Here is a 15,757-nt window from a genome sequence, read left to right as displayed (position 1 = left end):
CAAACCAGTGAAATCTTTGACTTCACCAAGACATATAGAGAGCTGGTGAAGGTAGAATCTGATTCATGAAGTATACACGGAATATTGGCCTATCTTATAACCTAGTCTAAGGGTCACATTTATGCAAAAGGAAACTGGCTGTGGTGGCCATCCCATTGTCCTATTCTTTCTCTCTGTGGAACCAAGAGTCTCTGTCTATGAGATCACATAATGAAAGCAGACATATGGGGTAGAAAACTCTAAGATCAGGAAACTCAGCCCAAGCACAATGACTTCAGTCTTTGTGTCTACTTTAGTTAGTGTTTATTGACCAGTGCTTATCCTTTCAGATATTGATAGTCCCAAAAACCTGGCGATCGACCAGGTGACAGAGACCACTCTCAGTGTCTCCTGGGACCCAGTACAGGCTGACATTGACAGGTATGTGGTGCGCTACACCTCTGCTGATGGGGAATCCAAAGAATTCCTGATTGGGAAGGAACAGAGGAGCACAGTCCTGACAGGCCTGAGGCCAGGTGTGGAGTACAAGGTTGAAGTGTGGGCCCAGAAAGGAGCCCGGGAGAGCAAGAAAGCCAACACCGAAGGTCACACAGGTAATGAACAGCATGGGTTAGCAGTATGATGGCTGCCAGGCCAAGCTTAGGGGAAGTCAAGCTTTAATTTCTTCCTGTGATACAGATGGGTATTGATGGATTTTGGAAGAGCAGCTTTATTTCTTGCACGATCAACTTCACATACCATTCCTTACTCCCTGAAACTGGTTTCCTTATGTGCTAGACCAGTGCTTTTCCACCTTCCTAGTGCTGTGACCCTTTAATAAAGTTCCTCATGTTGCAGGGGTCTCCAACCATAAAATTATTTTTGTTGATACTTCATAGATATAATTTTGCTACTGTTATGAATTATAATATAAATATTTGTTATTTTCCAATGGTCCTAGGTGACCCTTATGAAAGAATTAAACCTGCAGGTTGAGAACCACTGGGCTATGTTCTCCAAACAGTCTCCAAACTGCTCAGCTGAATAGTTCCTGATTTCTCTTCCAAGTGCTTGGATTTCTTGCCAGAGATATTATTTTCATGAGTAAGACCGGAAAATGAAAAAAAAATCAAAATTTACTTTAAGATTCTAGATTTTACATCTGCTGTCACAAGTAAAGGCTTGCTTCTCTACATCCAAATCATATTTTAATTATAAAACAAATTTGTCACGGTAAATGATAAGCCCCGTGAGAGAGCTCTATTGTCATGCTAATGGACACAAACTTGTTTGCAAAAGCCAAGGTCTCCAACTTGAATCTCTGTATGTTGCCTGTCGCATGCCTTGCATATAGAGCAAAAGCTTGATAGCTTTACTAAATGAATGAGAAATTAGTGTTTTTTTTGAACTTTTAATAGAAATCATACTTTCGGTTGTCTGATTCTGGTTGTTTGGGGTCTCCATGTGGGTAGGGAAGCATTCCTGGGAAGAGATGTGAATGTATGAAGACAAGTAAGAAACAAACAGCAAATGAACAAACCCCCACCAAAATAGAGTGTCTGAGATAGAAAACAACAGAAAATGAAAACTCACCACTCACCATAGCCAGCAGTGTCTGCACTCTGAGCCTCTTAATGGTATATATCGATTTCTTGTTGTTGCTGCCATCATTATCACCAACATCATCACCACCATCATCACCATCATCATTTTTGTGCATGTGTGTGCAAGTGTGTGTGTGTGTTTACACATAGGCACACATAGGACATGGTACATGTGTGGAGATCAGAGGATAATTTTCTAGAGTTAGTTCTCTCGTACAGTGTCAGGGATGACAGTCAGGTTGCCACATTTGTGCAAGCATCTCTACTGACTGAGCCATCTTGCTGACCCAATAGCACATACTGACTAAGACTTTTAAACTTGTAGACATTGACAGCCCCAAAAACCTGGTGACCAATCAGGTGACCGAAAATACAGCCACCATCTCCTGGGACCCGGTGCAGGCTGATATTGACAGATACATGGTGCGCTACACATCTGCTGATGGAGAGACCAGGGAGATTCCAGTGAGGAAGGAGAAGAGCAGCACTGTCCTCACAGGCCTGAGACCGGGTGTGGAGTACACGGTCCAAGTGTGGGCTCAGAAGGGGGCCCGGGAGAGCAAGAAGGCCAAAACCAAGGCCCCCACAGGTAATGGATGCTGTTCATTGGGACTGTCAAGCTTGTCATGGAAGAGCAAACATTCTTTCCTTTTCTTACACTGATGTAAAATAGGAGGTGAGGAATGAACATGCTGGGTTAATAATAGAGGTTCATCTATTACTGCTGTGTGATGGCATTGGTGATTTGGGGTCTGTGACCTCAAAGACTGGACTGTTTTAGGAGGACACCTTAACCCATTTTCTCCGACATATATAGCACCTGTCAGAGACAAGGTAAATTTGTAAACAACAAACGTTTATTTTATTTTATTTTATTTTATTTTATTTTATTTTATTTTAGATTTATAGTTGTAGAAAAGAATCCCAGTGTCTGGGTTGTCTTGCATCATCACACACATGGACAAATAAACATGTAAGACAAAGAGAAGGCAGAACTTAAGCCTAGATCTGAGCTGATGTGCACAGTCCTGTGGGGGTATCAGTCCTTTAGTGAGGGCTCTGCTCTCAAAAGTTCTACTTCTTAAAACCTTACTGAGGGTTTTGATGTAAAATAGGAAGGAAGGAAGGAAGGGAGAGGGAGAGAGAGAGAGAGAGAGAGAGAGAGAGAGAGAGAGAGAGAGAGAGAGAAAGAGAGAAAGGAAGGAACCCAAACCTTTCATTCACTTTCAAAGAGAGCAAAGTAGAGCAACAGATCCTCTGCTGAGTAGTCGCCCTAATGCCTTGAAACTTTTCCCGTAGCACATGCCCTTAATTGTTAATGTTCCCCAGCTACTGAAGATTTCAGGAACTAATGCGAAATTAATATAAAAGTTCTGGGTTAAAGAACTGTGTTGAGGCAAGCTGTTCAACGTAGACTTCACCTAATAGAAAGCATGTGGTATAAAGTTATAAATGTCACCCTGGGAAGCAGGAGAGCCCTGTGTCTAGTATGAAGCTAACTTTTCATCGCCATCTTTTAAGGGCATGACGGACCTAGGGATGGAGTGACGAACAACTTAGTATGATCTGTGCTCTCCTGACAGCCAGTGGGAGAGACAGGCAATAGATGAAAAGGAAAATATGTAACTGTAAATTATGGCACGCCCTCCAAAGGACATGAAGATGGTGGAGGTTGAGAGAAGAGTGGGATGGAAGATGTAGTGATTTGATAGGTTGAGATGGTCATAGGGTGCGCATTGTCAGATGCACCAAAGAGCTGACTATTAACAATGCAGTTTATACAGAAAAATAGAGTGTAAGTGCTCAGGGCTGACATGGTAGCTCCCTCTGTGCAGGAGACCCAGGCTCCTTATCTGTTGTATATCTGTCACCCTTAAGGAATTGTATTCATTTACTTGGTAAACATACATTTGCATTCCAGCTCATGAAAAGAGTCCTTGGAAAGGGCAGGGAATATTCCATGCATCAGTTCTCAGAAATCTTTCTAAGATCCAAGATACAGTGCCTAGCCTCAGTGATAGGCAGCTAAAGAAAGAGGTCCTCAGACAGATGGCCACATGCTCAGCTTCAACTCTGCTATGCTGTCCTGTTCAGTTGTCCTCCAAAACAAAAACAAAACAAAACAAAACAAAACAACCTCCAAAACCAACTACTTTAATTAGACAAATATAAGTAAATAAATTATTTGGTCAGACTAACCACATTTCATGTTGTCAGTAGACATCTGACTAATGGCTCAGTGATGTGTTGGACAATCTGGAGGAGAAGCTGGCCATTTCTGGTATAAGTAATTTCAGGACTGTAATCTGTAATGAGATGATTGAGAAATGGGAAGAGGTAGGTATCATTGGAGCAAGAGGTGAGAGAGCAATTGTCCTGAGATGAGGTGGGAAGGAAGAAGTCATCAGGTTACACAGAAGCACATGGTGCCTGAAGGAGAAACTGTGCCTTAGCTATAGATTAGAAACACAGCATAGTATTTATCTAAAACTATTTTTCAGGACACAGTGAGAATAAGTTGAAGAGATGACAAGGGAATAAATAGATCAGTAAAGGAGTTACTATTAAAATCTGGTTAGTGACAGTGGAGGGGTGACAACAATAGGGATACAGAGAAGGAGATGGCTGACAACATATTTTGGAGCTACAAGCAATAGTACTTGATTGATAAGACATGGAATAAGGAAAATAAAGAATCAAGTATGACTGTCTGCTTCGAGCAATATGGAAGATTGCAGTACTATTTCTTTTTCTGAGAAAGGAGGCTGAGGGGGGTGTTTATCTCTTCAGGGAGGCAATGAAGACTTAAATGTTTAAATTTGAAATGCCTGTGAGATTCTTTTGCTTAATATATGGTTTGCTTTTATTAGTCCCACAAATACATACTGGGGATGAGCCAGGCATTGTAGAAGATCTGCAGTAGTATGTACAAACCAGGGGCTTAGAATTGTCCTCTTGTTCCACAAGGGTAGCCAGTAAATATTTCAGAGCACAGATATGATAGTATCATATTTGTGACAAATGGGGAGGTAGGGAAGAAGAGAGAGAGGGAGGGAAGGAAGAAGGGAGAAAGGGTGAAAGAGAACGAGAAGGAGGGAGAGAGAAAAAGAGGAGGAGGAAGAAAAGAGAGAAGAGGGAAAAGAGAGACAGTGAGAAGCAGAGGAAGAGGAAGAGGGAGGGAGGGAGGAAGGGAGGGAGAGAGAGAGAGAGAGAGAGAGAGAGAGAGAGAGAGAGAGAGAGAGAGAGAGAGAGAGAGAGAGAGAGAGAGAATATGAGAGAAATTACAATCCAGTGTTTAGATGTTCCAGCATATGCAGGTTACAATCAAAGGGCTGAAGAGGTGAGGCAGAGGTGCCAATGTATTAAGCACATTGGAAGAGTATGAAACTATGGAAGCCAAGAGTTGAGAGTTTTCTGAGAATGAATGGATCTGTTTTGTACAATGTCACTCAAAGATTGAGTAAATTAAAACAAACAAACAATAAAACACAAAGACTGAGTGAACTGAGGATGTCCATGTCCAGTAGAGAGTTGTCCATCTAGAACGTTTTAGAGATCTATACTCGCAGATTTGGTGGTATGGTGCAGGGCCACAGTGGAGCTGAGCTTGAATGTGAGGTGAGTGATGTTGAAATACTCAGATCCTTCTATGGTTTATAGAGAAATGACATGAAATGTGAAAAGAAGGGGGGTCCTTGATACTGATTTTCTGAGACTGATAGTGGAGGGGAAATACTAATGATCAAGAGATAGAGAGAGGAAAAGAAGAAAGCCCTGGAGGTGGAGGAAGACTTAAACATTCAGAGCATAGAGGTCTTTGTTTGAAAACAAGAAATAGGGATGAGGGTCTTCATTGCTCTTCTTTTATAAGCCAAGGGGCTGGAGGATATTTGGTGAAGCACAGTAGGTACAATGGAGAGCATACAGGAGATTGTTCCAATGACAGTTTCAGTGGCTTAGCTAGTTCTGATTTTCACTGTGATGCTGATGAAAATGAGAAGGACAGAACATTTCCAGAGGAATAAATGTAGAGAAGACATGGTTTTCTGTTGGTTGTAACATCCGGTGTCTATTTCCCTGGAAAATGGACTCTGGGGGATTCTCATTCCCATACCCTTCCTTCCTTCCTTCCTTCCTTCCTTCCTTCCTTCCTTCCTTCCTTCCTTCCTTCCTTCCTTCCTTCCTTCCTTCCTCCCTCCCTCCCTCCCTCCCTCCCTCCCTCCCTCCCTCCCTCCCTCTTTCTTTCTTTCTTTCTTTCTTTCTTTCTTTCTTTCTTTCTTTCTTTCTTTCTTTCTTTCTTTCTTTCTCTCTTTCTCTGAAATAGTACCTTACCATGTAGCCCTGACTGTCCTTACTGTCTGTGCTCCTCTGGCTTCAGAACTGTTAGGATTGCAGGAATGGGCCACTATATCTTCTTGTTTCTGTATTTACCACTGTTACCGATAAGATTGTACCAGTCATAATTAGACTATTATTAGCTCTCTTGAATGGAGGAAAACTCTTGTGGAAGGGGGTGGTGAGATGCTTTTCCATGGTTCTAAACTCAGCCTTTTCTAAATCTTAAAAAAAGAAATTGACAGCCCCAAGAACTTGGTGACCAACCGAGTGACAGAAAATACAGCCACCATCTCCTGGGACCCAGTGCGAGCCAACATTGACAGGTACATGGTTCGCTACACCTCTGCGGATGGAGAGACTAAGGAGATTCCAGTGTCAAAGGATCAGAGTAGCACCATCCTGACAGGCCTGAAACCAGGCATGGAATATACCATTCATGTGTGGGCCCAGAAGGGGGCCCGGGAGAGCAAGAAGGCTGATACCAAGGCCCTAACAGGTACTATGACACTTCACTCTTTCCAAGAGTGAGTCTTCCTCTATAAAAAGGGTGAGGAGGGGAGGAGGAGGGATGGTTGCTTTATCTGAAGATGTTTTCCAAAGTGGTTCTCCATTAACCTTGCTTGTGTGTGTTGTATGTGTTTACATGTTCATGTGCATGTATGCATATGTTCATGGGCATAGAGGTCAGAGGTTGACATGAGGTGTCTTTCTCAGTTGCTATCCATATTATTTTTTTTTGAGATGGTCTCTCTTTGATTTGGCTAGGCTGTTTGGTCAGTAAAGCTCAATGGATCTTGTCTGTCTCTGCCTCCTCTGCCCTGGTATTACAGATATATGTTACTGCCCATGGCTTTTTATGTAGGGAGTAAGGATCTGAACTTAGATTCTCACGCATGCATGTGAAGCACTTGACCCACTGAGACTTCTCTTCAGGCTCATAGTTCTCTTTCTGAGGTAGTGCTTTGACAGGTTAGGTAGGACTGAGGGCACATAGTATATGGTTGTATAAGTTATTCTTCCCCAGCCTATTGGCTGAGGCCAGATGCCAGGATCTCTGTACCTGATTTGTGTTAGAAACTGGTTGGGTCTCAGCTCCTGCTGGGAGAAGAAAGAAACAGGAACTGACTGGGCCTCCATGGGACCCAAAGTCTGTGGTCCCTTCAGGCATTTTGAACAAGGTCTATTTATCTTCTCTATGACCAGTAGAGGTGCCCTAAATTTCTTGATGGTTTTTATTAGTTAAAATTAAGCTCTCCACACACATTAAAATCTACTAAGAATAAAAAAATCACATTGGAAATATTTGTAAAAGAAAAATTAAAAACCAAACCCCAAACGCCTTTTTCCCTAGTTCCAGACTCCCTAGAATCTGGCTCCCTAGAGGCAATGGATGGCCATTGTCCTCCCCTTCATCTCCCCCACTACTCTTCCTCTTCCATACTCATCTCCTCTCTCCCATTTATCTTCTCATTCCTTTACTTTCCCCAGTTTAAAACCTTTAAATTATATTTCTCTCTCCTTCCTTTCTCCCCCTCCCTCCCCTTCACTTCCCCCCTTCACTCTCCCTCTGTGTATGAATGTTTGCATATGAGCATGCCACAGCACACATGTGGAGGTCAGAGAACAGCGTTCAGGAGTTGGTTCTCTCCTTCCTTCACGCAGGTTCTGGGATTGAACTCAGGTTGTTAGGCTCAGTGGCAATCACTCACGGGCAAGATGTTGCTAGCCCCACTTTTTCCAAAATTTAAAGACAGCAACGAAGCTATCACCTTCCTGCTCCATAGAAACAGGAAATTAACCAAGTCAGACATCCCAAGTCCACAGCCAGGGGACAGTGGTTAATCAAAGAGGAGGCAGAAACTGCCTCAAAATATGTTAATAACTATGTGCTGATTTGATTCTGAAGGAAATTCAGTCTCTCTATGTGATGGATAGCGAATGATCCATGCCAGATGTTAGGCTTTACAAAATCAAACCAAGCTGATATTACAGAGACTCAAAATTTGTCAAAACAACCTAATTCAAAACAACAGCTGTCTGATTTCTATTAAAATACTACAATTCAGTTCTCAGCTGAAATGCTACTGGGTAGAAAATAGCCTGGAGATGTAGTTTTGGGAAGTTCTAAATTAGAATTGCCTTTTATGATTTTTTTTCCTTCAAAATGGAAATTTCCATTCATATCTTATTTGCTTAAAAATATGAACATTCTGACCAGCTTTGGTGGGAATTAGTATTTTTGCTGAGCTTTCGTTTTCTATGGTACATGCTCACATACTCATGCACACCCTTTGGTGTGTGCTCACACCCCCATGCAAGCCCTCTGGTGTGTGCTTACATACCCATGCACACCCTCTGGTGTGTGCTCACATACCCATGCATACTCTCTGGTGTGTGCTCACACACCCATGCACACTTCCAGTGTGTGCTCATACACCCATGCACACCCTCTGGTGTGTGCTCACACACCCATGCACACTTCCAGTGTATGCTCACACACCCATGCACACCCTCTGGTGTGTGCTCACACACCCATGCACACTTCCAGTGTATGCTCACACACCCATGCACACCCTCTGGTGTGTGCTCACACCCCCATGCATGCCCTCTGGTGTGTGCTCATACTCCCATGCACACTTCCAGTGTGTGCTCACACCCACATGCACATTTCCAGTGTGTGCTCACACTCCCATACACACCCTCTGGTACATGCTCACACACCCATCCATGCCCTCTGGTGTATACTCACACACTTGTGCACACTCTCTGGCACATTCTCATTTTTGTGCATGCCCTTGAATCTTTGCTCACACATCTGTGCATGCCCTCTGGCTTTGTCTGTACCCATCTTAGCCACCATTCCTTCCCCCTCTGTTTCTGAGAAAGAGTCTCACAGGAAGGTCTCTGGCATCAAGCTCTCTGAAATCCTCCTGGCTCTGCCTCTTGAATGCTGATCTGGCAGGTATGAATGACCACATCCACTTTCTTTTTAAATATCTAAATATTTAACATATATATTTCTGTACTGGGTATATATTGAAGGCTTAGATGCTTAAGAAATAAACCTTTGTATTTTATACCAACTTAAATTTATCCCAAGTCCCCTTACACATTATGGTCCCTAATCTCAGTATCTAAGTCTTTGGGGCTCTCTCAGTACTAGGCATAAGAAGATGCCAGTTTTTCATTGCCTCTCCAGACAGGTAGGTGCCTTTGAGTGACCCCTGTGTTCTCTGTGCAGGGCCCTTTGTAATCTGTGGCTCTCACCTTTCCAAGTCACTCAGGAAGCTCCACCACCATAGAGAACCTGTGTGCCAAATTAGACTTCTCAGATCTGCTGCTCTTGGAATCTACTGGGGAAACGAGGCCCAGAGTTCCTTCCTCTAGAGACTACACAATGCCGTATTCCTAGACCCTCTTGAACTCTACAGGTCCATACTTCTAGAGGCAAAGGCTAGGGAGACTCTGAGCAAGAACAGACTTGCCAGCAGCTGGAGGGCTGGATGAGAAATGGGACAACTCGCAGGAGGAAAAGAAAAACAGATGACTGAAACTTGTGCATGGCTTAGGAACAATAATTACGTGGCTTCTCATTTACAGAAATTGACCCTCCCAGAAATCTCCGTCCGTTCGGGGTAACACATTCTGGTGGGGTTTTGACCTGGTTGCCCCCATCTGCTCAAATTGATGGCTACATTTTGACCTACCAGTTCCCAAATGGCACCGTGAAGGTATGAGGACTTCTTGTACTTCTCTTGGTGCCTTCTCTTCCCAGCCTCCCCGTAGAACAACTTGTTGGCTTGACCTGCTGATCTGTCACCTGCTAAGGGCAGTTATTTGTGAACGCCATGCTCTCGGTGTAAGGACTAACCTCTGTGTCTGCTCCTAGATGACTACTACATATTTGCTGGCTGTGTGTATTCTCCATTTTATCATTCTTTTTTTTTCAACTGCTTATTTTTAATTTCTAGCGGCTCAAACTCAAGGTCTTGTGCATACTAGGCAAGCTCTGTAGCGCCAAGCTCCACCCGTCAGCTCTGCTGTTTCCTACTTCCTCCTGCTCTTCCTGCACTTCCTCCTGCTCTTCCTCCAGCACCAGCTCCTCCTGTATCTCCTGCTTCTCCTGCACCTCTTCCTGCTGCACTTCCTTCTGTGCAGCTCCTCCTCTTGCTCCTCCCCTTCTCTATCTTCTCCTCCCCACTTCCCCTCGCCCTCCCTCTCCTTCTTCTCCTCCTCCTCTGTAAATTGTTGGGCCTGCTTAATATATTTAGATTCCAGGAGGACTGAGACTTTTTTTTTAATCTAAGGCATTTAGATTAATGCTTCGCATGTGAATATTTTCTTTTGTTTTATTTTTGGCATCAGCGAGGCTTGAACTCAGGGCCCTGTACATGTCAGGCAAGTGTTCTGCCCCTGAACTATGTCTGTCCCTAGCCCTTTTTAGTATTTTTATTCTGTGACAAGGTCTCACTAAATTACTGAGCTGACTTCAAGCTTGCACTCTTCTTGCTACAGTCTGGAAAGCAGCTCAGGTCGGAGTCTGTGCAGCCACACACCAGGCCACCAATAAAAATCCACTGAATAAACAGTTGACCATTATTTTAAGGGCTAGCTTTCCTTGGGAATCTCTGAAGTCCAGCAAACCTGGCCAGTAGAAAATCATTGTTCTCTCTGTAGCAATAAACAAACAGATAAAAAAAATAAGAAAGAAAAAAAGAGAACACTTTGACTTACTCATTATTACAATGACTGCATCTGACTGTCCGACTTGGAGAGTTTAGTCCAATGTTTACAGAGTAAGGCATATTCAGGGTTTCTTGAAATACCAACTACTTCAGTGTCTCACAGTTATGATGGCCAGTTTGCCTTCTTTCTAAAACCATGTTCTTAATCAAACATTGCCAGCCTACTGCTGATAGCAGTTACTATCGTCAGTGCCTCTCCAGGTATCTGAAGGACCAAGTCCCTAGGCAACCTGGCTGGGGTTCCTGTGTTGGCCATGCACAGCCTCAGTTCCCAGCTAGCCCTTCTAGCAGGGTGGACTGTCCATGGCATGGCCCTCCAGGAAAGTGACTGACACTGGCTGGGATTTTGGGCTGCCACTGAGCACATGGAGCAGTTTTAACGTCATGTGTGTAAATGCTGCTGACGCCCAGGCTGCTGGGCAGAGAAACTGAGTTGCTCACTGCCTGTTATCGCTTTTGTTTATAGGAGGTGGAGCTCCCAAGAGGCCAGCAGAGATTTGAATTGCAAGACCTGGAACAGGGTGTCACCTATCCTGTTTCCTTGGTTGCCTTCAAAGGTAATCAGCGGAGCCGGACTGTGTCTACCACCCTTTCTACAGGTAACGTGGAATCTAGTCTTTTAAGTGACAATACACAGAGAGGCATTGGAGCGGCCAGGGAGGAGTGTGGAATTATAGAGAAGTAAAAATGGGGTTCTGGTTTGCAAACCAGTCCACCCCACAGTGATGTGACTAAAGAGGGAAGTGGGGAAGCTAGGAGAGTAGACCTAAGACACTGAGGGACATGAGCCTAACTTAAAGGTGCATTTGCAGAGTTTGATGGAAGCAGAGTGATGGCCAGCTGGCCTTCCTTCTAAAAACATGTCCCATGATCAATATGTGAGCTAAGAATTGGAAAAAGCAAGTAGTGTAGGAGGCGATGAAATAATCTCCAGACCAAGCGAATTGTCTCGTAATGGGGAAAGCTGCAATGTCTCTTCTTTCCCGTCTAACAACACCGTCCTTCTGCTTGGTCTCAGTGGATGCTCGCTTTCCACACCCCTCAGACTGCAGTCAAGTTCAGCAGAACACCAACGCTGCCAGTGGGCTCTACACCATCTACCTCAATGGTGATGCCAGCCGGCCCATGCAGGTGTACTGCGACATGGACACTGACGGAGGCGGCTGGATTGTGAGTCTTAACGGTGCTCAGAGAAGCTCCATGGAACATCTTGTTTCTTAGCCCAGGGAGATGGTCGTAGCTGCTCCATGGAGGTCCTATTTCATCTCTGCCTATGGAGGGAAGGAAATTTGATGGCTTGCAACTGTGTGGAGGGAGATCTTGTCCCATTGCAAGGGCTTAACACTCACTGGTCACAGAATGGGCTTGGTTAAACCAGAGTGAAAGACTATGAGTTTAGCATCATCAAAAAATGCCTAAATGTTTCTAAATTCTACCCTCTTCAAAGCACTTTGAAAACCATGACCTTCACATGATATGTTAGTGTGAGAGGATTATCATTCTTGTTTTGCAAAGGGGGAAGCTGAAGCTTACAGAGAAAACATCTTTGGTTGAGTCAGTCACACATGTCAGTGACATTGCTGAAGCCACCATTCCAGGAGACACATATGCCAGATCCTCGATCTTCCTGATGGCTTGTGTCAGGTCACACAAGATGGAAATACACAGCTTCTTTGGGGGAGTCAGTCCTTTGAACTAGGGCCTCTGGTTTTTGGTTTACACCTTGGCTCTGTAGGACAGAAACAAAATATTAGGGCTTTGATTTGAAGAGTAAGGCCAGAGCTAGGGAAGCTTAGGCTGTGTCTAAGCTGTCCCAGTCTGCCAGGAAGTTTTACTGTCTTGGGCCACTGTCTACTTGCATTCTGAGAGTTCTTTCATTGGTTGCTGATTCGGTTCTATGATGAATCTTTGAAGCTTGCCGGTGGATTATTCGATCTTTCTCTCTTACTTGGCTTCTCCCTGTGTCTGAGCCAATTGAGGGTCTTACTTTCTCTAATGAAAGGTAGCTTTCACCTGCTGTACATTGGAACCAATTGTGGGAGAGAGAAAGCATGGCCTCATAGTGTCGAGCTATGTTCATTTACACGTTTTCTTAGTGCTCTGGGAAGCCAGCTAGTTTTTGAGCAGCCACAGGTAAAATGAAATCATCTGACGAGTGGCAATGAAGAGCACAGAGCACACAGTGTCTGCCCAGTGACAAGGAATAGTGGGATGTCTGTTTCATCCAACAATTGGTTGGATGGCAGAAAGTCTTGATTTATAAAATAACACAACAGATTGTAACATGGGAGGTCTCCCACCTAAGCAGCCCTGTATGTCTGTGCCTGCTGCTTTTCATCATCACCATTGTACCTGAGCTCAGTTCCCTCAGGCCCACAGCCCAATTTACCACAGTTGTGCTTGTAATTGACCACTGGCAGGATGTCTGTACTGTTTAGTGTGGTCTTTTTTTGAAAGCAAAGCTTGTACAAGGAAGGGACCATTTATCCTAGGGCAGGAGAGAGAAAGAGAGAGAGAGAGAGACAGAGAGAGACAGAGAGAGACAGAGAGAGACAGAGAGAGACAGAGAGAGACAGAGACAGAGAGAGACAGAGAGAGACAGAGACAGAGACAGAGAGAGAGAGACAGAGAGGGAGAGGGAGAGGGAGAGACAGAGAGAGGTAGAAAGAGAGAGAGAGAGCAGAGAGAGAAAAAGAGACACACAGAGAGAAGTAGAGAGATACAGAGATACAGAGAGAGACACACAGAGAGAGGTAGAAAGACAGAGAGAGATGGGGGGAGAGATAGAGAGAAGGAGAGGTGGTGGTGGTGGTGGTTTGTCTCCCTGCACAACCCATGATATAGTGTACAAATATTTATTGAGTACCTACTGTGTGTCAGACATAGATTAACCATCCAGGAATGAACAAATGAGACGAATCTCTGACTTGCTTTCTATATACCCATACAAATGAGCCTTCCTTAAACACTGTCAGTTATAGAATTGCTGAATCCACTCAGTACTGTAACCAGTATCAGTCTCATCCCCCACCCCCCCACCTCACGTTGTTTGCTCCGGCCTCCAGTAGGTAATATATGTAGACTGTACAGAGGTCTCCTCTAAGTCAGGGGCTCCACAAGATAAATAGAGTTCTAAAAACTTCTACTATATATTTCACTTACTGTTTGGGGTTTTTATTTGGTTCAAGAGTCTTCTAACTCTTAAAGATAACCCAGGCTTCTATCAAGCTTTTAAAATCCTTTTATGAAAGTTGTTCTCTGGTCCAGGCTGCAGGCACCTAATTTGATGAACAGGCAGAAGGACTTTGCCCCCAAGGCTACCCAGACAGCCAGGAGGAGGCTGGAAAGAACATCAGGGAACACTTAAAAGTTTCAAATCTTTCCATCTTGGAAGTGTAAGGGCTGCACCAGGGGCTCTTTCCACAGACAGTTCAATGCAAGTTTGATTTTCCCCTCCTGATTTAGTGAGAAATTTCTCCAGGATGATGACAGTGCTGGATTACAGACCCCAACATAGATTTATTTCCTTTTACTATTTTTTTGAGTAGTTCATTGTAGAGCATTTAAATTTTCAAAATTGATTAAAAGCCTCAATCAAAGCCATCTGATCAAGATGTATAAATTATCTGTGTGGGTCAGTATACTTAAATATGACGTAATACAATGGAAATCAACAATTATTAAGATATAATAACAGTTTATTGTTATCTGTTTGTGCCAGACTCTGCTATGGTATGACTTGCTGACCTCACTGAAGACTTCCTCTAAGCTCTGAGGTCATGGGGCCTAGTTATACTTTGACCTGACAGTTCAGAGAAGCTTGGGCTGTGGGCATAGCTCAGTTGGTAGAGTGCTTGCCTAGCATACTCAGAGTACTGAGATTGTTCTCTGGTAGCACTGAAAACTGGACATGATGCTACACAACTGTAATGTTAGCACATGGGAGGCAGGGGCACAGGGATTAGAAGTTCAAGATGGTCTTGGCTATGTATGAGTTCAAAACCAGCCTGCACATACTGGGACATTTTAAAAATACTAAGCAAAACAATAAAACCCCAAGCCCCAAGCATGCTCACTGGAGATAGAGAAATTGGTATTGCACATTTCATTAGAAAGGCAGGCTCAGAATCAATCCCAGCCTTGGTTGAGGATGCTACTTAACACAGTGGATAGACACATAAGGAATGTCAGCACCATGTCCAGCCTAGATTGCACTGTGAGACAAGAAGAAATCCGAGAGCAGGTTGACACAGGCTCCTTACTAGGAAACAAATCTCCCAAGTGTTCAGAAATACTACTGAGGAAATATACCTGGGAGAGCTAGACTCTCAAACTTTCTGACCAACACTGGACTGTGTATCATCCTTGTTTGAGCCACCAAATGGTTGTGTGGATATGGCTAATTTTCTTGGACTTTGCCATCTGTAAAACGGCATTGTTATTTTTTCCCTCAGAATCAACATTCATTAGATGTCCGGTAAATGGTTGCTATGTTAAGCACAAAATAAATGAAGAATGAAGGAAAAAAAAAAACCAATCAACCAAACAGGAAAAAAAAAAACCCCACCCAATCCAAGCGGGGGAAGCTTTAACAAGTGGGCAACAGGGAGAAAAGGAGCTAAGAACAGCGTGCTAATTAGCTGTGTTACTTCTGTGTGCAATGACTTGCTGTGATTTTCCCTAAATTCTTCTTGTCAGTTTATGCCCATTTATGGGACATTTTTGGAGGACATGTACTGTTCCATCTAGCCTTCCCAGAAACGCTGTGGCAGACTTCTCTTCCCCACTCCTCTCTGCTTTACAGTGAGCTGGCTGGGATCAGAAACCAAAATGACTGACTCACTATCCCCCAGGCCAGAAAGTGTCTGTGGCTGACTTGGAGCCTGGAACATTCTCTTCCCATGGGTGTCTTTATTCAGCACCTCCTCAGCCACAGAGCTGTAGTGGTGCTGAAGGGAGTTAATGGTGAGCGGCCACGTGTGACCTCAGCTCGTGTCACTTTTAGAGAAAAATGTAAAGATTCCACAACCATTAGGTTTCCTTCACCAAATTCAAGGCTATAGATAATAGAATTTCATGTTGGGGCTTCTT

The 15,757-nt window shown here is 43.9% G+C and overlaps 1 protein-coding gene across 4 annotated transcripts in view; it reads left to right on the top strand.

Moving 5' to 3' along the window:
• The window catches only part of Tnn (tenascin N), a 68,664-nt gene that overhangs the window by 37,030 nt on the left and 15,877 nt on the right, over positions 1 to 15,757 (top strand). For all 4 annotated transcript variants that reach the window (XM_006496905.1, XM_006496904.1, XM_006496906.1 and 1 more), the window contains 6 exons: positions 330 to 593; positions 1,909 to 2,172; positions 6,154 to 6,417; positions 9,522 to 9,652; positions 11,133 to 11,265; positions 11,685 to 11,836. In XM_006496905.1, coding sequence (XP_006496968.1) covers positions 330 to 593; positions 1,909 to 2,172; positions 6,154 to 6,417; positions 9,522 to 9,652; positions 11,133 to 11,265; positions 11,685 to 11,836 — 1,208 coding nt within the window. The remainder of the gene's footprint in view (positions 1 to 329; positions 594 to 1,908; positions 2,173 to 6,153; positions 6,418 to 9,521; positions 9,653 to 11,132; positions 11,266 to 11,684; positions 11,837 to 15,757) is intronic.

This window comes from Mus musculus, chromosome 1 (assembly GCF_000001635.26).
Source record: "Mus musculus strain C57BL/6J chromosome 1, GRCm38.p6 C57BL/6J".
NCBI lineage: Eukaryota > Metazoa > Chordata > Mammalia > Rodentia > Muridae > Mus > Mus musculus.
This window is presented reverse-complemented; position numbering and strand designations above follow the sequence as displayed.